The 25,194-nt window shown below is 37.7% G+C and overlaps 1 protein-coding gene and 1 long non-coding RNA gene across 8 annotated transcripts in view; one reads left to right on the top strand and one right to left on the bottom strand.

Moving 5' to 3' along the window:
• The window catches only part of PIBF1 (progesterone immunomodulatory binding factor 1), a 289,035-nt gene that overhangs the window by 26,465 nt on the left and 237,376 nt on the right, over positions 1 to 25,194 (bottom strand). For all 3 annotated transcript variants that reach the window (XR_008914089.1, XM_001365267.4, XM_016424982.2), the window contains one exon: positions 15,628 to 15,712. Coding sequence is in view for 2 of the 3 variants with exons in the window: in XM_001365267.4 (XP_001365304.3) it covers positions 15,628 to 15,712 (85 nt within the window). In the remaining variant the exon portion in view is untranslated. The remainder of the gene's footprint in view (positions 1 to 15,627; positions 15,713 to 25,194) is intronic.
• LOC103102053 (uncharacterized) overlaps positions 1 to 25,194 on the top strand; it is a 111,893-nt gene that overhangs the window by 31,525 nt on the left and 55,174 nt on the right. For 3 of the 5 annotated variants that reach the window (XR_008914091.1, XR_008914093.1, XR_001624215.2), the window contains exon 6: positions 3,865 to 4,034. The exons of 1 other annotated variant lie outside the window; for it this stretch is intronic. This is a non-coding gene — a long non-coding RNA (uncharacterized LOC103102053). Of the gene's footprint in view, positions 1 to 244; positions 4,035 to 25,194 lie in introns of all 5 variants that reach the window. One more of the 5 variants, XR_008914092.1, reaches the window with a different exon arrangement.

Here is a 25,194-nt window from a genome sequence, read left to right as displayed (position 1 = left end):
GAAAATGAGGTAACTTCCATAATGTTATAGTTATAATACTTCATATTATTGTCAACCTGTCCTTCTCTGGCTCATCCTAACATCCCAGAAAAGTCTTATCTCTGACAGTGAATGGTTTATAGATAAATGTACCTTAAGATTTTGTAGCTCTGTACTTCTGATAGTCATTTCAGTTTCTCTATTTTATAACTTGTAGAAATGTTTATTGTGTAACAGAATCACCTCCATTAATGTCCTACTCTAGTACCTCACTGTGGCATAGAGATGACCTTGGCTTCTTGAAGACTACACTAGTGTATTGCAGAACTTGGTGGTATCACTGAGCTTCTGTAAAACAGGGACTTTTTGAATTGCTCTATGACAAACAGCAGTCAGTCTGCCTGGAGGGAATTGATAAGAGACTGAAGACTGACAAATCCTAGAAAGAAGAGGATTGACACTCTGCTGACGGGAGAGCAAAGCAGGACAAGGATGCAAACCAGCCGGTGGCTTTTAAGAGAGCCAGGCTCGGCAGTATCACGGAGAGAGGAAGATAAACTCTGTGAGAGAAGGGCAGGACAGTGGTAAAAACTCCATGGCAAAGGCTCTGAATGTAACAGAAAATGGCTGTTGATGTGACTAAGGCCTTTTAAAGGAATCCTGTAGATGAATGTGACTGTTTTCTCCCCAAGAAGCTGATGGTGAGATACTTCAAGTTTTCCTTCTCTTTTTTATCTCTGCCTACAAAGGATGAGCATTTTACTCCTAAATTATTGTGCCCTTTAAATCTGCGATAATTTCTGATGTATTTCTTAGAATGTTGCCTTTTTCATGAAATCTGCGATCAATCATGACCCATTTATGTTACAATCTGTTCTGTACTAGAAAAGGAGAATTGATGGGAGCTGGTAGTGAGTGAAAAAAAATACAGAGGGTTTAAACAGGACAGATCTAAATCTCTGTCTGGACGTTAGGAACTCTTCTAACTGGGGTCTTTACACTGTTATGATTTTATTAAAATTTTTTTTGTGTTATATAAATTCCTTAACCTAGCAAAGAAACTGATTCATATAGATCAGGGGCCATTGTGCCTCTACAATAAAACAACTCAACTTGAAGCTTGTTGTAGTTATATGTGGTTACTTAAAAAGTGAGGTTTCAGGTAAAATTCCAGAATATAAGGGGGCAGGGAGTAGAGAAGGGGAGCAAAATGAAGACTATACCTCATTACCTTAGCCAAGCAGTTTTTCATGGTTATAAAGGACATGCTAAAAATATTGTTTTTATTATTGAGTTTTTAAGAATCGACCTTGGCCTGGCCCTGTGTTAATTAGTACATAAATTAAACAAATTCACTAACTGAGCAGACATTGATTAAATGACTGAAGAGGGCAAGGGGAAAAGTACATAACTTATCATATATGTATACCTCATATGTGTAAGTATGTATAGGAAATGGTATATACACAAACAAGAGAAGTAGTACATGAGAAATGCCTAGAAGATAAAAGTGCTGATGGTCAACTCAGATTTACAAAGGCTTTATGGAGAATGTGGAATTTGAACTGGATCAAGAAGGACTGGCAGGATTTCAGTATATGGAAGTGTGAAGTTTAATGTGCATTAGCATTTTCTCCGTCTCTTTATTTCAATCTAGATAATTTTAAAAAATCAAGCCCTGATTTTTAACATTTGCTAATTTTTGAGGTGTAGATGCTTGAAAATTTAACAATCTGTTCTTGAAGGCTAGCTGGAGCTGGCTTTAGTTCACCCCTGGTGATAGGGAATCCTGCAAGATTATGGAAACCCTTGAATGCCAGAAGTCTATGAGTCTAAACTTTACTTTTTGATCAATAGAAAACCATCAAAGGGTTTTGAACAAAGGAATAAAATGTATAAGGAAGATTTGTCTGCATCAATATTAAAGGTTTCTTAAAGGAATGAGAATGGAGGTGGGAAGCCCTATTAGGAGACTACTGTAAGAGTTCAGATAGGGCAGAATATAAACTGACTTGGTCACACTATACTTATAATGAATTCTCACACCAAAAGAAACTCTTGGGTGTTTTTGCTTGTAACTCAAAATTCAATACTGTGTAATAGTAGACACATATTTGTTGCTGAAAAATCTTATTTTTATTAGCACAAAAGCTCATGTATTCTCTTCAGGTTCTGGTGTGGATTTTTCTTGGAGGTAAAAAGGACAATTTAAAACTTTTCTTCCTTCCTTTTTACTTTCATTCCAGATTTCCCAATATGCTTCAACATATTCAACAAGTATTTGTTAGGCACCTGTACACTTGTTATGCTGGTGGGCATAGTTACAGACCCTGGGATATAGACAAAAATCAAATGGTTTTTCCCTTCAATGCACTTACATTCTTTTTAGGAAGGACTGGGATAACGTATGTACCTAGATATACACAAAATAAATACAAAAGACTAGAGCAGTGATGGCCAACCTTTTAAAGAATAGTGCTGGGCCCTGCCCTTACCCCCTCACATGTGTGCTGTGACCCTTCCCCCCACATATTGGGTACTCCCTTCTCCCCTTCCACCATACCCCACACAGGGGAAGGAGGAAGTGCTCCCATTGGGCTGCTGGGCAGACGGGCAGGGGAAGTGAAGAATGTCCTCAGCAAGTGTAGTGAGGGGGAGAGGAGTGGCCTGAGCACTCTGCTCCCTTTCAGCTCGGCCAACTGTGAGCCCACCTCAACCCTTGTGTGGTACTTGACCTGAATCTTGAATGAATCCTGAAAGCAGCTATGGCAAGATCAATAAACTTGAGTTGCTACAATGCTTTCCACAGTCTGGGTTCTAGAATTCTATACATTTGTTAATATATATGCAGCTAAGTAGCACAGTGAATAGAGGATAGGCCTTGAGTCTGGAGGACCTGGGTTCTCCTTTGGCTTCATATACTTCCTAGGTGTGTGATCCTGGCAAGTCGCTTAACCCCAATTGCCTAGCTCTTGCCATTCTTCTGTCCCACAGCTGGTACTAGAACAGAAGAGAAGGGGCTTTTTAAAAAAAATTTTTAATGGCAACTGCTACCCTTCCTCATCCTGGGGAATGTAATGAGTTGATTTTATTTGCTATAGAAAGTGTACATGAATAGACCATTCACATATAGCTATAGAAATAATATAGGGCCTTTTCTCCCCATTAGGATATTTGTATATTGGAAGATTATTCTCCCCTCTCTTATGTAATGTGAGCTAGCATTCATGTTCAGAAACCTAAGGGGGCTATAAAAAAAAGCAACAAAATAAGAACAATCAAAGGTCAGCATCTTGGCACCTGCCTGAACATTTACAACTCAAGATTATCTGGGAAGATTCATGGCTATTTAGGTTGGCCAGTATTCTCTAACATTTCATTTTTTCAGTGCGTTCACTCTTAAAATCAGCTGAGAGTCTCCCCTCCTTTTTTTTCTTCATAATTGAAACTTTGCAGATAAATGTTCCTTTGGACTCATATGCCCCCATTGTAGTCAGCATCATAGATAAAACTCTCTATATTTACCTTAGCTAACTTTGAATAAACCAGAGAATTCTACTCATACCTTCTTTTGCCCTCAACCTAATAACCAAAGCGTTGATCTAGAAATGAAGTTAACAAGTAACACTTTGGTGCCCACACATCATCATCCTGGAACCAACTTTGCCTACAAAAGTAAGGACTATCTCTAACATGTATGAATGTAAAGCTGTTAAGATCTCTTTGAACAGCTGGGTAATCTCCTCTATCTGGATGCAGCTTTGGAGACCTATAGGATCCATTCCCATCTTTAGTCAGAAGTAAAGAAAATCCTTTAATAAGTCTCTTTGGACAGATAAATCTTGTTCATTGGTTTTCTTTTGTTGTCTCTGGCATGGCTGAAAGGTTACTTCATAATGACTGATTTGGAGACATCTGCCACCAGATTAAGGAAATGAAATTGTAGGAGAAACTGATCAAGCCTCCTGGTTTTTAAAACTCCTCAGACTCGAGAGCTCTTATTCTACCTGCAATAAGAAGTGATTATAAGGATTGAAGGATTCCAAGAATTAAAGGTGAGGAGGGAATGCATTACAAGGGTGAATTTGTAAAAAGCCATGGGAGTGGTGAGAGAAAATCCCATGATGGGTATGAGGAAAAGCAAGCAGGCTAGTTTGGCTATAGGGGAAATAATGTGAAATCAGAGTAGAAAAAAATAGAATGGACTCAGATGAAAAAGGTCTTAAAATGCCAAACAGAGAAGTTTGTATTTTACCTTATAAAAAATAGGGACACTGAAGCTTTTTGAGGAGGGGGATGGCATGGTCAAACTTGGAAGCTAGATAGAAGACTGAAAGGGGATCTGGATGTAGAGAGTCCAATTATGAGGCTATACTGCAAGTCCAGGCAAGAGGTGAGGAGGGTTTGGTTTAGTGTGATGGCTACGGCTCAGAATTTCTGGATAGTTTTCTTAAGTGACTTCTTGCATTATGGTGTTCAGATGAAAACATTTTTTTTTTCTCAATTCGTCCTCAAGTTATCTTGGCAAATCTTGTGTCTGAGATAAATGGCTTGGGCGCGTATAGAGATTTTGTGGCATTTTAGTGGTATTGTGTTTTGCTTCTATTTCTTCTGATTGTCTTTCAGATATTCTATTCTTTCAAATACCACTTTTAGTGTAGATATATTCCAATATTGTTGTTTTTTTTCTTTTGTGTCTTTGGAGATAATCATTACTGTGTTTTCAAATTTTTAAAAATTCTAATAATTTTTTTTCCTGTGTAGGCTATAAGTTTTGACATTTGTACATCTTATTGATATACGGTTTTTAGGAATTCTATAAGGTTATGTGTTTTATCAAACAGGGGCCCAATTTCCTTTGTTTTAGAATATTTATTTAGAGACATCTGTATTCTTTTGGATGTTTTGTTGTCCATTATTCTTTTTAACTTTAATATCCTTGATTTATCTGCTTATGCTCTAGGTTTTTAATAGACTTTTCTTGTCTTGGAAACCTATAGTCTTTTCAACATGCTCTAGTTTTCTGTCTCTGTCTCTAGCTCTCTTTCTGTCTCTCCTTCTCTCTCCCTCTCTTTCTGGGGCTGCCCTGCAAAAATACCTCAGCCTCATTCCAATTTGGAAAATTTACTTTTCACAGTCTAGTTCTTGCCCTAAGTAGTTTCAAGAAGGGTGGGGAAGAATGGTGTGCTCCAGTTGGACTTCAGACCCCTTTCCTTCAGCTCAAGTATAGTCACTTAAGTGTTCTTCTCTTCCAATTCTATCTTTGGTTCTAATTGCAGGGTATGCCAGCAGTCTAGGTAGCAAGATAGGAATCCTTGTGCTTATCTCACAACACAAGCCCAGGGGGCAGTTTATGAATTTACCAGTATGTAGGGGCTTATGAGAGGTACTAAATTAGCATATAAAAGACTAGCATTTTCCAGTGTTAATTCATAGGGCTATTACAACCTTACTGAGCTTCTTGCTTTCTTAACCTTTGGATTCAGCTATAAATGCTTTATGGTTCTGGTACATGTGAGGATATTAGTGAACATTGGAGAAAATGCCTAGTCCTCCATTTATTGATTATATGAACTAGAGCAGTGATGCTGAACCTATGGCATGGGTGCCAAAGATGGCATGTAGAGCACTTTCTATCCCCCCCTCCCCAGTTTGTTACTAGAAAGACAGAGGGCCTTGGGCAGAGCTGCTCCCCTCCCCCTCCCCACCATGCCTGATGACATTTTTTCACATTCCCCCACTCCTCTGCCCAGCAGCCACTGGGAGTACACAAGGGATAAGGTGAGTGCTGAGGACATTCTTCACTTCACCCTCCCCTCCTCTCAGCAGCCCAGTGGGAGCACTTTCTCTTTCTCCTGTATGGATTGGGGGAGGGGGGGAAGGCACAGTACTCTTGTCTGGGGGTGGTGTGGGGTTGGGGCCTGGCACTGTCTCTAAAAGGTTCGCCATCAGTGCCTTAGAGGTTGTTGGGTAATGATCCTATGAATGGAGAGAAGGGGGCAGACATAGAGATACTGGGGAGATACAAGAGCTTGCAACTGACATGAGGGATGTGGGAGAGTAAAGAATTAAGGATGAGGATATGGATGACTGCAAGGATGGGGGTGCTTCAGCAGAAATAACACAGTAAAAGAGGTTTAGGGAGAAAGTAATGAATTTTATTTTGAACATGGTGAGTTGAGATGTTTTGGGGACATTAAGTTATGTCTAGCAGGCTCTAGAAAGATTCTGAGAGAATAAAGTGGCTAGTCTTTGAAGGAAGATATGTGATTCTGAGACACAGAGGTGAGCAAAGAATACATTTTAGGCTTGGTGAATGGACTATGCAAAAGTGTGGAAGTGGAAGATGAAATGTCAAGTTTGGAAAAGCTGGTAGTCCAATATGACTGGATGATATAATATCTAAAAGTAAGCAATATGAAATAAGGCTGAAAAGTTATATAGCAGCCAGATTATGAAGGCTAGAAAGATGTTATACAAATCTATTATCTTTGCTGTACCTTAAACTTGGTTTCCCCAATATTCTTAAGTATGTGTATGAAGTCTAAGTATATTTGTTTTGGTGTGGTAAAATTATCCAAGTGAACAAAGTGTGAAAATGTGCATGCTTGTGACAGCTCTGTTTCAAATAGCAAATATTCCAGTCCTCAACATACCACATCCTCCAAAATAAGGAGATATTAGTTTTGCTATGAAAACATTTTTGCCAATAAACTATGGCTTATACTGTATTTCTAAAATGTTATCACTTAAGTGCTTATTTTCATTAACAATAATTTTTACTAACATTTAGTAAGTTCTTAATTGCTTTTTGTTCATTCATTCATTCATTCATTCATTCATTCATTCATTCATAGGGGAAGTGGTGCCACATTTAACTGTAGACATTTATTAAATAAATTATATCCTTCATTTAAATGCTTCATAAGAAAAGTGACCTGCCAATTCAGTAAGTTTTTAGATGAAAAAATCACTGTTTCAGAACAGTAGAGAATGAAACAAAAAGGCATGGAATACATTTAGAAATATGTCATTTGTTTGAAAACTGTTTGAGATCTATTTAGATTGCCTCAGGGGCTACTTGTGATGCTGAATGTCCTTGTAACCTTCTGAAAAAAAAAAAACACCAGAAAGAACATACAAGTAAGACTCTTGGAACATAAACATAGCACAAAAGGAATGATAATTATACCATGACTTCATTTTTTAGAAACCTAGTACACTGCACACTACATTTTTATTTTTGGAGATGAAATATAACACTATAAAAGCAACAAATCCTAGTTCTGGGATTTGGTCAAACACTCTTTTATATACAGGTCCTTGTGTACAAAGGGAACTCAAAGATTTGTTGATTAGTTGACTGATTAATTTTGGTTAACTAAATGTTAACTGATGAAGTCCTAGTAGGCCTGAATATATCATGAGGGTTGCTATATTATTGAGGTGGAGAGGGGAACACAAGCTAAGCCTTAGCAAGTAAGGAAAACACTATCACTCTTCGATACAGAGATACTAGGCAATGTCACAGCTGAGGTAATTGCCACCACTGTGGGAAGAATAGTTCTTCTCTTGGCATATCCAAAGGTAACTTATTTTTTGGCTATACTTTTACTGTTCTTAGACATACAGGTCTTTAATAGTTTCTACAATTATTTCAGGCAATTTCTATTTGGATAATACATAAAATGCCAGTTTGTAAAGCTTTTGGTAGGTAAAGTGCTAGGTAATGCAGCATTTTGTATAAGATAGATAGATTGTTACCGAACATAGGAAGGACTGAATTAAAATATTTAGTATATACTCCTGTACTGGGTACGCATCCCAGAAATTGTCCAACTTGGATATAGCTTATGAGGAGATAAAGAAGAAAGAAAAAAGGGATGCAATATCAGCAATATAGAAAGAAATAACTTGGCTGTATAATGTATTCTTTCCTTAAGGAGAATAGATATTTATGTCACACAAGTTTTTACACATCTTTTCCTCTTTTCTTTCTTTCTTTTTTTTTTAAACCCTTACCTTCTGTCTTGGAGTTAATATTGTGTACTGGCTCCAAGGCAGAAGAGTGGTAAGGGCTAGGCAATGAGGGTCAAGTGACTTGCCCAGGGTCACACAGCTAGGAAGTAGATGAGGTCATATTTGAACCTTGGACCTCCCATTTCTAGGCCTGGTTCTCAATCCACTGAGCTACTCAGCTGCCCCCACCTCCTTTATTTCTTGTATACCTCTTGGAAATGGGAGTAGGAATGGGGCCACAAAAATCTGTGTTGCTAAATTTTTTTCTTCTTTTAAGATGTGCAGAAAACAAGTCAACATCTCATATACATGTTTATTTTTTTAAAAAGAAATTTCTTTGAAATTAATTTTATATTAATAGTATGACAAAAATAGCAATAAACTGAAGAAGATTTTTTATGAGACTGTGCCATTTCATAAATGGAAAGCTTTCACAACTGTCATCCTGTGAATAATAATGATATATTATCAATTACATTTATCAGAGGAGCTGATAGTGTGCAAGATCTAATGCACATACATGAACATAAATAGTAACTTGTTTACATTAACAAATTTAAATCAGTTATATTAAATATCTGTGTTTTGTTAGAGCCTAAGTATAACTATATGAGATAAATGACAAATGAATGCTGTGATACCTCTATATATATGATCCACTTAAGTGAACTTGGTTTATAAAACTATTAGAAATCTCCAATAAAAATTCATTGTACAATTTATATTTTAGTACAATTTGTGCAGTGAAAAAAAGTACCTTTTTTCCTTTGAAAAAGTTATACTTGTTTTTTAAGACTATATCACTACCAATTTGATAAAAGTTCAAAATAATGCTTCAAGCAAATTAATGCACATGTGAAGTGTTTTCCTCAAGAGACAAAAAGGAAGAATCTGGATGTGACCAACAAGATGGAAGACTAGGCATTTTCTTTGATCCTCGTGACCTTTTAAAGCTCTCTAAAGTAGGAATTATGTGCAAGAGATAAAGCAATTTCATCCTGTTCTATAGTCCTTACCAAGGTAATACCAAGAAACAATCTGATAAACCCAGTAACAGCAAAGGCAATTTAAAACAAAAACAAAAATACCCTTACCGTCTGTCTTAGAGGCAGAAGAGCTGTAAGGGCTAAGCCTTGGGGTTAAGTGACTTACCCATGATCATGGAGTTAGGGAGTGTCTGAAGTAAAATTTGAACTCAAGACCTTTCATTGCTAGGCCTGACTCTCCACTGAACCACCTTAGATGCCTCTCAAAGGCAAATTTCTAACCCCTAATTTGCACATTCAGTCAAACTCTAGGGTTTAAACAGAATTCAGTGCTACCCTGTACTTTCCCACAGTGCCTCAGAAAATGAAAAGGCAGGTGCTTGAACTAGTCAGACAGCAAAAAGACAGCACTCTGTGGTGAAACACAACTCTTCCAGAGCAACAAAGGGAACTGGATGAGGAAGCTAAGCTTGAATGAAAAAGCCTAACATCCAGCTATGGGGATGGGAGAAAAAGGGTGGCAGTTCTGTCCACCCAGAAATGTGAATTGCCCCATGTGGAAGGAGGCTGGGACTGTTTTGAGGTCTACTCTGTAGGGAAACCAACAGCAAATGGGAAACATTTGTCAAGTGAGAAAAGGAAAACTTAAGGGGAAAAAAGTTGAAAATTACTGAAGATGTCAGGAAGAATAAAAATAAAGATAAAGACCCTGAGAAAAATCAGCCTGATATTAACCCGGAGACTAAATACTCAGAATGATATCAGTAGCAGAGGGAAATATAGTCCAGATAAACAGTCCAGACATCTATGAATTTTTATTGTAAAACAAAGGAAAAACAACCAACACTAGATGTGGTAAAGGACCCTATGAATTGCCAAGAACATATGGGACCACAGTAGTATGTACTGCGCAGCAGCAAAGGGATCCTATAGAAAAACTTGAATCCACAGTGGCAAACTAGAGAAACAAAAGAGAATCTGATTGGGAATGCACATATATAGAAGTAAAGGACAATCTGAAATAAGAGAAGCAAAAGCCTAAAAGAAAATATGATCATTTATCTCAAAGACTGGCTGTACAGAAATAACTTAATGATTATAGTTCTCAGAGAAGAACCTGACAAGACAAAAAACCTGAACATCATAAGATAAAAGACTATACAAGAAAAACTGCCCAGGACTTCTGAACACATAACAATAACAACCCTCCCCCCCCCCCCCCCCATATATCCATAGAAAGAATCCACAGAAAAAATCCTGATGCTGCAGACTCTAAGACACATTAAAGTAAACAATTCCAATGAGAAACGAAAAATTCTACAAGCATCCAGGAGAAAGACCTTCAAATATAAAGGAAAAGATTTTTCTGTATGACTTTTCTGCATCCAACAAAAATTATCAGAGGGAATGAAACAGTATATTCCAAAAAGCAATGGAGCTAAGAATGTACCCCAAGATGCAAAGGTGAGCCAAACCATTAATGGAAAAAGAAAGGATGTTCAGTAAAATGAGGCATTGGAAGAATTCCTAGAAAGAAAATCAGACCTGAATAAGTTAATTGCTTTGCAAAGAAATGGTCTGAATTTCAGAGACTGAAAAACAGTTTTTATTTCTATGAATCTTTTCCTTATAATTGCTCAGATCTATATCTATATTAAATAATAAACCTATAAAAATATTTTAAGATGCAACCCCCCAACTTTTTATAACAAAATCAAAAGTATTAACAATAAAATAAAGGTAAACCTCATCAGAACTTATTTACAGTATAGCAAAATAAACCTACCTAGTTAGATACCACTGACTTTCAGTCTGAAGTTCTTGAAAATATCCCTTTAAAAGGGCAAACTATATTGATTAAAATACAGATTTGTAGGACAAAACAACGCTTAATCCTGTCATCAGGATTATTCTTTTGCAAAATCTGTGCTTGATTTTTCAACATTTGGCTAATCTTTGGTATATTACTACAGTACCAGTTAGTTCATTCATACTTAGGTTTAGAAGTCTGGCCATGTATGCTAATATTCTAATTCTAATAGATTAATTAACCAATACACCAATCAATTAACATCTACTTAAGTGCCCACTAGGTTCCAGGCATTGCTAGTTAAGGCAGGTTCAAAGATAAAAGCAAGAGTCCCTGTCTTTAAGGAGATTAGTCTATAGAAGGAGCTACCTATACATACTACCTGTATGTCCGTATTTGTAAATAAATATACTTACATATCTCTATGTATCTAAGAACATGCATACACACATTTTTTTTTTAACCCTTACCTTCCATCTTGGAATCAATACTGTGTATTGGTTCTAAGGCAGAAAGATGAGTGGTAAGGGCTAGGCAATGGGGGTTAAGTGACTTGCCCAGGGTCACACTGCTGAGAAGTATCTGAGGTCAAATTTGAACCTAGGCCCTGTTCCCCCCCCTCCCCCCCAGCCCCCAGGCCTGGCTCTCAATCCAACTGAGGTATCCAGTTGGCTCCCTCCCCTCCATTTACCTATACAATTTGTAATGCATATGCAGAATATATGCAAGGTAATTTGTGCACACATACACACATATTTGTAATATATCAACAAAATAGAAAAAAGGTAAATTTGAGGGAAAGGCATACATGAAGGAAAGCAGATATCCTAAACCTGAGAGGTCAAACTGTGGCCTAAAGGTTGCTGGCAAAATTCCAGCTAGAACTAGATTAAAATGTAATTGAGAAATGTTTAACAAAACGATAAAAATACAACACAATGTAGATAATGTCTATGGGTGGTTTTTTAAAGTTAATACATGGCCTGCAGGGATGCATTGATATTTAAGTGGATACCTTTGTCCTAAAAGGCTGAGGTGAGGAGGGAATGCATTCCAGCCTGGAGAGAGCCAGTTCAAAGGTATAAGGCTGGAAGTTGGAGTGGCAGGCTTGAAGAAAAGTTAAGAATGTCAGTTTGGAGTATACTGAGATACTGTGTAATGAGGCTGAAGAGAGAGACTGGAGGCAGGTTGTGAAGAGCTTTATTGGTCACACAGAAGAATTCATAGTTTTTTTGAGTAGGAGAATGACAAAACCAGATCTGTGCTTTATAAAAATCATTTTGTTAGTGGTATGGAAGATGGACAATCTAGGTGAAAGGTGAGAAAGTCTTGAACCATGATTGGTTGTGTCCACGTGGACTCTAGAAGCCCCCAAACGTGTAGCCCAGAAAGAGTTAGTGACCCCCAGTTTATTTAGTTTGGAGATGAAGACCCCAGGTTTGACCTTGCCACAGGAGAGTTCTTCCCTGAGGGGAAGTCCTACTTCACTGCCTCTTAGTCCAACAATAGACCTTGACTTAGTTCTGAGAGGGGATGGCTAATCTCATCAGATGCCTCTTTTTGCCTTAGAAGCTTCTCCCATCCCCCTTCGGAGGATCGAACTCAGGACCTTCCCAGTATGAGACTGAGGCACTACCTACTGCGCTATAACTCAAGATTTGATGGGTTATGATTGGGGATGTTGACTTTGAATGATGACTCTATTGCAAATATTAATGATATGGAAATGGACTTTGAACAATGATACATGTAAGACCCAGTAGTATTGCTCCTTGGTTATAGGATGGGGGCAGGGAAAGAACATGAATTATGTAACCATGGAAAAATAGTCTAAATTAATTAATCAATAAAAATTAAAAAAAGGTTGAGGAACTTATTTGGTCCTCAAGTTAAAAACCCAACTATTGAAATAATTCAGACTATTAAAAATATTACCAGTCTGATGTTAAAAAAAATGTAGTTTCTCTAAGCACATTATTTAAAGCCTTGTTATACATATTGTATGCAAGTATGAAGGCGGTGAATAGATCGGTTTAGCAAAGAGGACAGATACTGCTAGGTTTGAAGGCTTGAATTCAAATTTCTCCTCAACACTTAACTACCCATAGAACTAGGCCAAGGCACGCAATTCCTATGTGCCTCAAGGAAATTCCCTAGTGTTTATCTACTAAATGCTAAACCACTGTTATCTGTTGACTGGTGGAAGGAGATTCTAGTCCATCGGCTGAAACTGCAGAGCCTTCTCCTTATGTTATGCCAGATAATGTTCCTTTTATCTCTGTTTTCTCCAGTCATTTAGGATTTATATCCTACTCCTCAAAGGCCTGGAGTGACCTTTGGACAGACATTTATGGAGAAAAAAGGACTTTTCCCAAGAAAGCCAAAAAGAGTGAAGATGCTTCCGGGTACTAAAATTAGGTAGTTGGGGCACAGGCAAGATATTTAGCACAGTTACTGACAATTAAGTTGCAATTAGGCAACAGGGTTGGTTTATAAGTAGTTTTTGTTTCTGGTAATAGAAAACATACAAATTCATGGATTCTTTCAATTAGTAGCTATTAAGTATCTAATGGCCTCAATCTCAGCCAGCTCCCAAAGACCTGGGACTAGATCTAGTAAGCACTTAACTGAGGCTTGTTAAATGAATTAATGAATGGGTATGCTTTCTTTTTGCCAGAAAACAAGCCTCATTTTGTATTCAGTAATTCTGGTGGGTTTCCAAAAGCAAATAGTTGGGCTTGACTCAAGCTATTGATGGAGAAAAGAAGCAATGCTGAGTAGACACAGTTAAATTTAATACATAATAGAGACGGCATAAAATAAGCACTTAATAAATTTGTTGATTGTATATTTATTAATTGAACTATAAAAAGTGATTCTATTTAAAAAATGAAACTATTCTTTCATTTTTTTAAATTGAGTTCTTAAAATTTTAGAACTTAAGTGAACATCTAAATTGGTGCTTTCTTAAACATACCACAAAGAAAAAGATTTTTATGCAGTTGTTGATGCAAAAAATAGAAAATAAAAATACTTTGCTACTGAATGAGTTATCTAAAATATTTTTATGTTGGCCAGTTATGTTTACATTTAATAAATGCTTGGCAATTAAAATGATGAGAAGGTAATGTATCATATTAGAAGACAAACTAGAGATTCCTTTGCAATTTAAGCAAGAAAAGCTGGACTGAAAAGGGCTAAGCAACATAGTTTTTTAAGATAGTACAACTGCTGTTAAAAATGAACAAATGGAAAATTCCAGACTCCACTTGTTCATTTGTTATCTTTAACAGGCACCAAATGAAATGACCCAAATTTAAACAAATGATAAAGCATTGTTCTTGAATTTTTAGAATAAGTGAAAATTGTATTTACAGATCATTCAAAATTGAAAAGAACATTTATGTGAACTTCAATAATTCTGACATTTGCCAAATATTTTAATTTGCCTGAAAAGTTCCTTTTTTTAAGGAGCAGCAAGGTGGCTTAGTGGATAGAGAGCCAGGACTGGAGATAGGAAGAACTGGATTCAAATTTGACCTCAGACACTTCCTAACTGTTGTCAACATGGGAATCTAGAAGTCCCCAGTTTATTTAGTAATTTAGTAAATTTATTTATTTGTAACCCTGGGTAAGTCACCTAACCCCCATTGCCTAGCCTTTACTGCTCTTCTGCCTCGGAACCAATACTTAGTATTAATTCTAAGACAGAAGGAATGGACTTAAAAAAAAAAAAAAGGTTCCCTTTCTACTTCACTATGTGGGCATATCTGCCATAGTCACAGAGTAAAAAAAAAATATTCAACCCCCTTTTTATTTTAGGATGAAAGGGAGGGGTGAAGGTGGGAGAAGAAATGGGGAAAGTGAGAGTCACTAGGGATCTCAGTAGGTCATATGGAGGTTTACATAGAGTTGGGAGAATATGTAAACATGGACTCTTAGAGACTTTCCCATCCTCAACATAAGCCTGTAAAAGATTGCTCTCATCAGTTGCTGGAGGGCCGGTGTCTACTTTGACTTATATGTTTGTAGATTTCTGGACTAGTCTTATTAATAAAGATTTCAAGGAATAGTTTTTATTTGTTATGAAAATTTTTCCCCCAGTTTGTTGTTTCCATTCTAATCTTGATTATATTACTTTTGTACAAGAGTGTTTAAATTTAATGTATTCAAAATGATTCTATCTTATAATAATACTCTTTTTCTCATTTGGTCATGAATTCTTCCCTTTTTTCAAAGCTCTGCCAGGTACACTACTCTCTGTTCCCCTAATTTAGTTAGGGTATCATTTTTTATATCTAAATCATATTCCATTTTGACCGTATCTTGGTATAGAGTGTGAGATACTTGTCTATACCTAGCTTCTGCTATATTATTTTCCCAGTAGTTTTTGTTAAAGAGTGAGTTCTTATTCCAAAAGCTGGGATCTTTGGGTTTATCAAACACTAGGTTTCTAAAATCATTTACTCCCTGTATATTGTGTATCTAATTTGCTCCACTGATCTGCGATTTTATTTCTTAGCCAGTACTGGGATTGTTTCGATGATTGTGGCTTTATACTACAGTTTGAGATCTGGTACTCAACAGGCCACTTTCCTTCACGTGTTTTTTCATGAGTTCCCTTAATATTCTTGAACTTTTGTTCTTCCAGATTTATTTTTTTCTAATTGTGTAAAATAATTATTTAATGCTTTGATTGATATAGCACTGAATAAATTAATTTAGGTAGAATTGACAAGGAATAGTTTATAGAAACATCATTCAAAATTCCCCTTTTAACAAGTTGTTTGAGGAAAAAGCTAAAAATGATGAAAAATAGAGGAGAAATGTTACCTCACGGTGACTTAGAAGTTGTTCTAAATCCACTGCCAGTTGATTCTTAATTTGTATCAAAGCTGCCTTCTCTTTATGCAAATAACTGAAAGAAAAAGAAGAATATTCAACATTTTGCATAATGTTTAAAGTCTACAATGAAAACATAGGAAACTTTAAAGGCAATGATGTTCTTCCCATCATATTAGTAAATTGATGTAATAAAAACAAAAATCATAAATCAGATAATTTTGTTTTAAATAAGTCTTAAATGACATATATGGTTTATAATATTGTCTAACTGATGTACAAATTCATTTAACAAATACATCAGTATGTTAGTATGAATAATTTTCCAAAACCATTCTTTTTCTTGTACAAACATTTCTCCCCAACAAGTATTGTAAGAAAGCAGTCCCATACCTCTACCTCAATAACAAGAGACCCAATTTCTCAATTAAATCAGTTAGAGGCAGGAACTGTGCATGAAGATTAAATGCCTCTACTGAATCAACCATCAATCAGATATTTTAACTAGATAAGAAAAGACCTTGATTAATTTTGAGGCCTTTAAAACCCAATGGATGAAATGCAATAATACCACATAGGAAGTGTGTGAGGATTGGTGGAGAGCCCTGTCACCCTGCCTATGGATTTTGTATCAAATAGAGAGCCAATTCAGAACCTAAAAATATGAGTTTTGCAGTTGAGGGCAGAGTGAGCTGGAAAGACTCACAGGCATAGGGGTCACAGGTGAAAGCATGAAGAAGAAGAAAAGGCAGAGGTGGAGGAGGGCCATTAGCTTTACAAATGTCTGCGAGCAGAAGACTTCAGTTGTGCCCATATTATTAAGGACTGAGGAAGGTTCAAGAAAAAGCTTGTTCTTTCCAAAACTTCTCTTTTATTTTAAAAATTCATTCTTTTCTAAATTAGAATCTATAGTAGGTATTGGGTCTAAGGCAGAAAAGCAATAAGGGCTAGGCAATTCGAGTTAAGTGACTTACTTGCCCAGGCTCTCCCTGATTGGAAATGTCAGAGACATGATTTGAACCCAGGACCTGCTGACTCTAGGACTAACCCTCATTCCACTGAGCCACAACCATTAGCTTTTATAGAAGGCTTATTGCTTTGCTGATGCATTCTGAATTTATAGAACTTGGTATACTACCTAGCAAATAGTAGTAGCCTAATAGTAAAAAAACCCACCCAATCCATCAACCAACCAATTATTTAGTGAACAAGCACTTGTTATGCCCATACATTCCAAGGCACTGTGCTAATCATTAGGGATCAAGAGAATGGCAGAGCAGGACGGTTATGCCCTCAACAGTAATAGAAAGTTGGGAAGGCAGGGAGTTTGGAGGAAAGGTCCTGAGTTATGTTTTGGACTTTTTAGGTCTGAGGTATTGAGAGGGCCCTGCTCTTAAAGATTTCACATTCTAATGCGGGAGATATTCAGGCAATTTATACAACTTGGAGACAGTGTAAATGGAAAGTAATTAGAAGTAATAGACTAGTGGCAAGTAGGTGGCTCAGTGGATAGAAAGCTTGGTCCTGCGTTCAAATTTGATCCCAGACACTTACTAGCTATATGACCCTGGGCTAGTCACTTAACCCCAAATGCCCAGATCTTACATCCAATATTTAATTCTAAGACAGAAAATAAGGGTTAAAAAAATTAGTAAGGGACTCTTAGAAGGGGGACTTTTCTATCAAAGGAGGGATCTGAACTGAGTCTTCAGGGAAGTTGGTGTCAGAATTAAGGAGGCACAGCATTCCAGACATGGGGGACAGCCAGTGCAAATGCAGAGTTAAGAGATGGAGTGTCATTTGTAAGGAGTAGCAAGTAGGCCAGTGTAGCTGGATCACAGAATAAAGGGAAAGTAAAAGTTCTAAAGAGCCTTCCCTACCAGAGCGAGAATTTTATATTTGATTCTGGAGGTAGCAGGGAGCCAATAGAATTTACAGTAGAGGAGCTGAATGGTCAGACTTGTGCCTTAGGGAATTTTTTGGTAGCTTGATGAAGGACAGTGGAGTGAGAAAAGACTGGAGGCAAGAAGACCAATTAGAAATTGTTTACAATAGTAGCAGTGAGAGGTGATGAAGGTTTGTTGAAGTCTGGTTGCTGAGTGAATTGAGAGAAGGAAACATAGGAGAGATGTTAAAAGAGTAAAGATTTGAACATAAATTATATATATGGAGGAAGTATGAATGAGAATGGTAGAGTCGAGACTGAGTGACTATGGAAGATGGCTGGACCTTCTACAGTAAGAAGAAACTTGGGAAGGCAGGGGGTTTGGAGGAAAGATAATGAGTTATGTTTTGGACAAATTAGATTTGAGGTGCCAACTGGACAATTAATTTGAAATGTTCAAAAGGCAGTTGTTAATGTAAGACTGGAGCCAAGGACAGAGATCAAGGTAGGATTTGTGGATATGGATGGATGTAAGGAAGTCATCTGTATAGAGATGGTAGCTAAACTCAGAGCTGATATGGTCTCTGATATAAGATAATAAGAGGGAAAAAAAGAGAACCCAGGTTAAAGTCTTGGATGATACCCACAATTAGTGGGAAGGACCTGAACAGAGATCTGGCAAAAGAGATAATAATAATAATAATAATCAGTCAGGCTAGAACAAAGCTACATGGAAGATGGCGGCCTAGAAGGAGCAGAAGCTTAGATGTCTGAAAACCCTTCCTTACCGATCACAAACTGAATGCTCCTAGGGGACTAAAAATCAAACCTAACAACAGGACAGAGCCAAGGAACCCTGCTGCTGGACTCAATTCAAAAGGCATGCCCCCTTAAAGCGGGAATCTGAGAACACTTGGGTTTAAGGGGAAGGCAGAAGGAAAGTCCCAGGACCACTCCCCCTGCCCACCTAGAGCCCTGAGCCTCCAGCGGCAGTGGGAACCTCTAGGCGGGCAAAGGTGCTGGTCTGGAGGGTGTACCTTGTAGGCAGAGCTGTGCCAGGCTCAGAGCATTGAAAACAGACAGTGGGGAAGGAGCTGGAGAGGGAGCATAGAGCTGGCAGCCTGGCCAGAGCTGTGGAGATCCTCCATATTTGCTCCAGTCTTCTAGGAGGTTTTGGCCTCAGAGCACACCCAGCCCAACCCAGCTGAACTTAATCCCATCAAAAGTCCTCAGAACTTAGGGAAGCCCAGGCTTCACACCACTCCCTCATTGACTGCTGGACTTTAATCCAATCAAAAGCCTCCAGAGGACAGGGAAGATCAAACCCCAACAACCCTCCTCCACAGACTGCACCAAGAGATCTTCTGTCAAAGCTCCAAGAGGGGAGACTGACAGAAGCCCCCCCCAAACCAAAAAAACTCAGAGGAGCAAGAGCACAGACAAATACGGGGAGCAAAGGAAGGGTGAATGTGAGCAAACAACAGAAAAAGAAGAAAGAAATTACAATTGACAGGTTCTATACAGCAAACAGAACAGAGGGGGAGGGATCCACAAATGATAAATCAGAAATCCCAGAGAATTGGATACAGGCTTTGGAAGAACTCAAAATGCAATTCAAAACACAATCAAGAGAGGCTGAAGACAATTGGGAAAAGAACTTAAAAACTAAGATAAGTCATCTGGAAACAGAGACACTTGAACTAAAAAGAGAAAATAGTGTCTTGAAAGCCAAAATCAACCAACTAGAAAATGAGGCAAAGGAGATAAAAGATGAGGTAAAGAGGATGAAAGATGACCTCCATAGAAAATCAGACGAGAAAGAGGATGACCAAAAAGCCAGGGATGAAACCCAGTCTTTAAGAACCAGAATACAACAACTAGAATTAAGTGACCTCACAAGGCAGCAAGACACTATAAAACAAAACCAAAAGAATGAAAAAATTGAGCAAAATATGAAGCATCTCATTCACAAAACAGAGGATTTAGAAAATCGTTCAAGGAGAGACAATTTAAGAATCATTGGTCTACCAGAAGACCATGATAAAAGAAAAATCCTGAACACAATACCACAGGAAATTATTCAAGAAAACTGCCGCGATATCCTAGAACAAGAGGGAAAAGTGGAGTTTGAAAGAATCCACAGATCACCTCCTGTACATAATCCCCAACTGACAACACCCAGGAATGTTATAGCCAAATTCAAGAACTATCAGACCAAAGAAAAGATATTACAAGCTGCTAAGAAGAAGTCATTCAGATACCATGGACCAAAGTGAGGATAACGCAGGATCTGGCTGCATCCACACCGAAGGACTGAAAGGCATGGAATATGATATTCCGGAAAGCAAGGGAACTAGGTCTACAACCAAGAATCAACTATCCAGCAAAACTGACTATATTCTTACAGGGGAAAGTATGGTCATTCAACAAAATAGAAGAATTCCAAGAATTTGTAAAGAAAAGACCAGACCTGAACAAAAAATTTGATGCCCAAGCACAGAACTCAAGAGAATCATCAAAAGGTAATTTTAAAAAAGGGAAAAAAGAAAAACAAAACAAAACAAACACCCCCCCCCCTTTATTTAAGAGACTCAATAAGTTAAAATGTTATGTATCCCTATAAGAAAAGAGGTCATTGGTAACTCTTAAAAACTGTTGCTATCAACTGGGAGCTAGAAGAATTAGACTTAGAGGGTACAGTGACAAACTGTATAGGATGAAAGGACAAGACATAAATAGGTATATAGATATATGCATGCATAAATACATATATATGTGTGTTATACAACTAGAGCTAAAAAAAGAGGTTAATACTAAAAGAAATGGGAAAAGAAACAAATGGGGGTAAATTTATATGTCAAAAAGAAGCTCATGGTGGGTGGGGGGGGGTGAACATCAATACACTGGAAGGGTAAAGAGATTGGAAATAGGAAATACTCAACTATTACATGCTTTGAAATTGGCCCAAAGAGGGAATAACAATCCATTCCATTGGGGCAGAGAATAGACTTGCGCCCTATAGGGGAGTAGAAGGGTAACAAACAGACTGGTAGGGAGGGAAGCAGTACAAGGGAGGGAGAGGGTGGGTGGGGGGTAATATTAGAAAGACTACAGGGAAAATAAGGGCGAATAAGAAGGGAGGGTGGTAGAAAGGGAAGTAAAATAAGGATGGGAACTAGGGGGATTGATTAAAAACAAACATTGGTATAGAAGAAAATAGTGAAAGAAGAAAAGGCAGGACCAGGAGTAGAAATCAAAATGCTGGGAAATACACAGCTAGTAATCATAACTCTGAATGTGAATGGAATGAACTCACCCATAAAACGCAAGTGAATAGCAGAGTGGGTTAGAATCCAAAACCCTACTATATGCTATCTACAAGAAACACACATGAAGAAGGAAGATACAAATAGGGTGAAAGTAAGAGAATGGAGCCAAATCTATTGGGCATCAACTGATAAAAAGACAGCAGGAGTAGCAATCATGATATCTGACCAAGCCGAAGTAAAAATAAATCTAGTTAAAAGAGTAAGGGAAGGTAATTACATCCTGATAAAAAACAGTATAGACAATGAGGAAATATCCGGACTCAACATGTATGCACTATATGGCATAGCATCCAAATTTCTAAAGGAGAAACTAGTGGATCTCAAGGATGAAATAGATAGAAAAACTATACTAGTGGGAGATCTGAACCTTCCTCTATCAGAACAAGATAAATAAAACCAAAAAATAAATAAGAGGTAAGATAAGTGAATGAAATCTTAGAAAAATTAGAGTTAGTAGACATGTAGAGACAAATAAATAGGGACAAAAAGGAATATACCATCTTTTAAGCAGCATATGGTACATTCACAAAAATTGACCATATATTAGGGCATAAAAACATTGCAAACAAGTGCAAAAGAGCAGAAATAATAAATGCAACCTTCTCAGATCACAATGAAATGAAAATAATAATTAGTAAGGGTACAAGGAGAGGTAAATCAAAAATTAATTGGAAATTAAACAATACGATTTCCCAAAACTGGTTAGTTAAAGAACAAATCATAGAAACAATTAATAACTTCATTGAAGAAAATGACAATGATGAGACATCCTTTCAAAACCTATGGGATGCAGCCAAAGCAGTACTCAGGGGGAAATTTATATCCTTGAGTTCATATATATTAACAAATTAAGAAGGGCAGAGTTCAATGCATTGGGCATGCAAATGAAAAAACTAGAAAGCGAACAAATTAAAAACCCTCAGATGAAGACTAAATTAGAGATCCTAAAACTCAAAGGATAAATTAATAAAATTGAAAGTCAAAGAACTATTGATTTAATAAATAAGACTAGAAGCTGGTACTTTGAAAAAAAAACAAATAAAATAGACAAAGTACTAGTCAGTCTAATTAAAAAAAAGGAAAGAAGAAAACCAAGTTGACAGTATCCAAGATGAAAAGGGAGACCTCACCTCTAATGAAGAGGAGATTAAGGCAATAATTAAAAACTACTATGCTCAATTATATGGCAACAAATATGGCAATCTAGGTGATATGGATGAATACTTACAAAAATATAAATTGCCTAGACTAACAGAGGAAGAAATAAATTACCTAAACAATCCCATATCAGAAAAAGAAATTGAACAAGTCATTAAAGAACTCCCTAAGAAAAAATCCCCAAGTCCAGATGTATTCACAAATGAATTCTATCAAACATTCAAAGAACAACGAATCCCAATATTATACAAACTATTTGACAGAATAAGCAAAGAAGGAGCTTTACCAAATTCATTTTACGACACAAACATGGTACTGATCCCAAAGCCAGGCAGGTAAAAAACAGAGAAAGAAAACTATAGACCAATTTCCTTAATTAATATAGATGCAAAAATCTTAAGTAGGATACTAGCAAAAAGACTCCAGCAAGTCATCAGAAGGGTTATTCACTATGACCAGGTAGGATTCATACCAGGAATGCAAGGATGGTTCAATATTAGGAAAACTATCCACATAATTGACCATATTAACAAGCAAACTGACAAAAATCACATGATTTTCTCAATAGATGCAGAAAAAGCCTTTGATAAAATACAACACCCATTTCTATTGGAAACACTAGAAGGTATAGGAATAGAAGGGCCTTTCCTAAAAATAATAAATGGCATATATCTAAAACCATCAGCAAACATCATCTGCAATGGGGATAAATTAGAAGCCTTCCCAATACGATCAGGAGTGAAACAAGGATGCCCACTATCACCTCTATCATTTAACATTGTACTAGAAACACTAGCAGTAGCAATTAGAGAAGAGAAAGAAATTGAAGGCATTAAAATTGGCAATGAGGAGATCAAGCTATCACTCTGCGGATGATATGATGGTTTACTTAAAGGATCCTAGAGAATCAATCAAAAAGCTAGTTGAAACAATGAACAATTTTAGCAAAGTTGTAGGATACAAAATAAACCCGCATAAGTCATCAGCATTTCTACATATCTCCAACCCATTTCAGCAGCAAGAATTAAAAAGGGAAGTTCCATTTAAAATCACCCTAGACAATATAAAATACTTGGGAATCTATCTGCCGAGACAAACACAGGAACTATATGAACACAATTACAAAACACTCTCCACACAATTAAAACTAGATCTAAACAATTTTCCTTATTATCTCTTTGGGGTACAAACATAGTAGTGCTATGGCTGGATCAAAGGGCAGACAGTATTTTAGCGCCCTTTGGGCATAGTTCCAAATTCCCTAATGGTCTTTTCTTAATCTTTATTGGTCTTATCTTTACACTTTCTGAAGCCTTTGACACTGGATCACCTTCTCCTTGATAATCCTTTCTCTAGATTTTCATGAGACTATTTTCTGGTTCTCCTTTTATATGTGTGACCTCCTCAGTCTCTTTTGCCAGATGTTTATCCCAGCTGTACCTACTAAGTGTGGGTGTGGGAGGCAGGGCATGAGATCTTGAGGAGGGGGATCTAGGGGGGACAAACATGGCACTCTGGGGGGGTGTCAGGTCTGGCCCTCCATATATCCTGGGTCCTCTTCCTCTTCTCCCTCTAGACTTTTTGCTTGGTAATCTCATCAACTCCCATGGATTCAGTTACTATTCCATGAGGATGATTCTTAGAGCTCTTTATATAGGTCTAATCTCATTCCTGACCTCTAAGCTCCCATCTCCAAATGCCTATTGGACATCTGATGTTGGATGTCCCACAGACATATTTAACTAAATATGTCTAAACCTGAATTCATTCTCTTCCCCCCCCCCCCCCAACTTCCCCCCTTCTAGGATTTCCTATAATTTGTCAGGTACCACCATACTCCCAGTCACCCACCTAGGTGTTATCCTCTCTCTCCCCACATATCCTATTTCAGTGATGGCAAACTATGGCATGGGTGCCAAAGATGGCACATAATGAGCACTCTCTGTGGGCATGTGGTTGCCATCTCCCTGCCCCCCAGAGTTTGTTACTAGAAAGATAGAGGGACTTGGGAGGAGCTGCTCCCTTCTCCCTCTCCACTGTGCCTGATGACACTTTTTCACATCATCTGCCCCTCAGCCCAATGGGATCACTTCCTATCTCCCTTGTGTGGGATGAGGGGGGGGGCAGGGTGAACATGGCACTCTGTTGGGGGTGGGTCTGGCACTCCATCTCTAAAAGATTCGCCAACACTGTCCTTTTTGTTGTGAAGTACTATCAATTTTACCTTCATTACATGTCACATATATGCATCCTTCACTTCTTTGATACTGTAATCATTCTGGTACTGGTTCTCATCACTTCATGGCCTGGACTACTGCATTAGTCTTCTGACTGGTCTTTCTGCCTCAAGTCTCAAACTACTCGGGCCAATCTTCCATTCAGCTGTAAATTTTCCCAAAGCATAGGCCCAATTGTTTCATCTGTTTTCCCTGCCCCAAATAAACTTAATTGGCTCCAAAATATCCAGGATAAAAAATAAGCTAATTACTGGGTTCTAAAGCTCTTCATAACCTGATCTCTTCCTAGCTTTCCATTCTTCTTATCTTACTCCCCTCCTTATACTTTGTGATCCAGGCTCCTTTACTAATTCTAATACACAATACTCTTATTTCTCAACTGGTTGTTTTTACTTGCTGTCCTCTGCCATCTGTCCATACTTGGAACCCTCTTCCCCCTTAGTCTAACAAAAACAGGAATGTCTACACCCATACTTAAGGATTAAGTATTTAAGACAATGGCCTGTGACAGACATGTGCTAGCAAATGACAAATCAGAAACAACTGACAGACCCCATGGCTGTCCTAAGTCAAGCTTAAGCTACCATTGGTACATGTGAGACGTAGGAAAGTGATGTAAAAACTGTCTATATATTTCACATCACTTCCTCTCTCTGGTCTCTTTCCATGGAGAGGTGGTTCTGGTGGCAGCTTGCTGAGCATTTCAGCCTCTTGGCGTGATGGCAGCTATTGTCTGGGGTTGGCGGTGATTTTTCCTTGATACTATACTGGGAGAAGCTTAGTAGCCTAGTTCAGGTGAGGCATCTTCACTGAGCTCTCTCAGAGTTTAGGCTGATTCTTTTCTCCTTTACCTTCTAAACACTATCCTCTTAGAAAAGCCTCTAATCTTCTTCAAAGACATCGTGGTGGAGGTCTTTGAACTCCCCCTGGCACAGGCCAGGTGGGAGAT

Source organism: Monodelphis domestica, chromosome 8, assembly GCF_027887165.1.
Source record: "Monodelphis domestica isolate mMonDom1 chromosome 8, mMonDom1.pri, whole genome shotgun sequence".
Classification (NCBI taxonomy): Eukaryota; Metazoa; Chordata; class Mammalia; order Didelphimorphia; family Didelphidae; genus Monodelphis; species Monodelphis domestica.
This window is presented reverse-complemented; position numbering and strand designations above follow the sequence as displayed.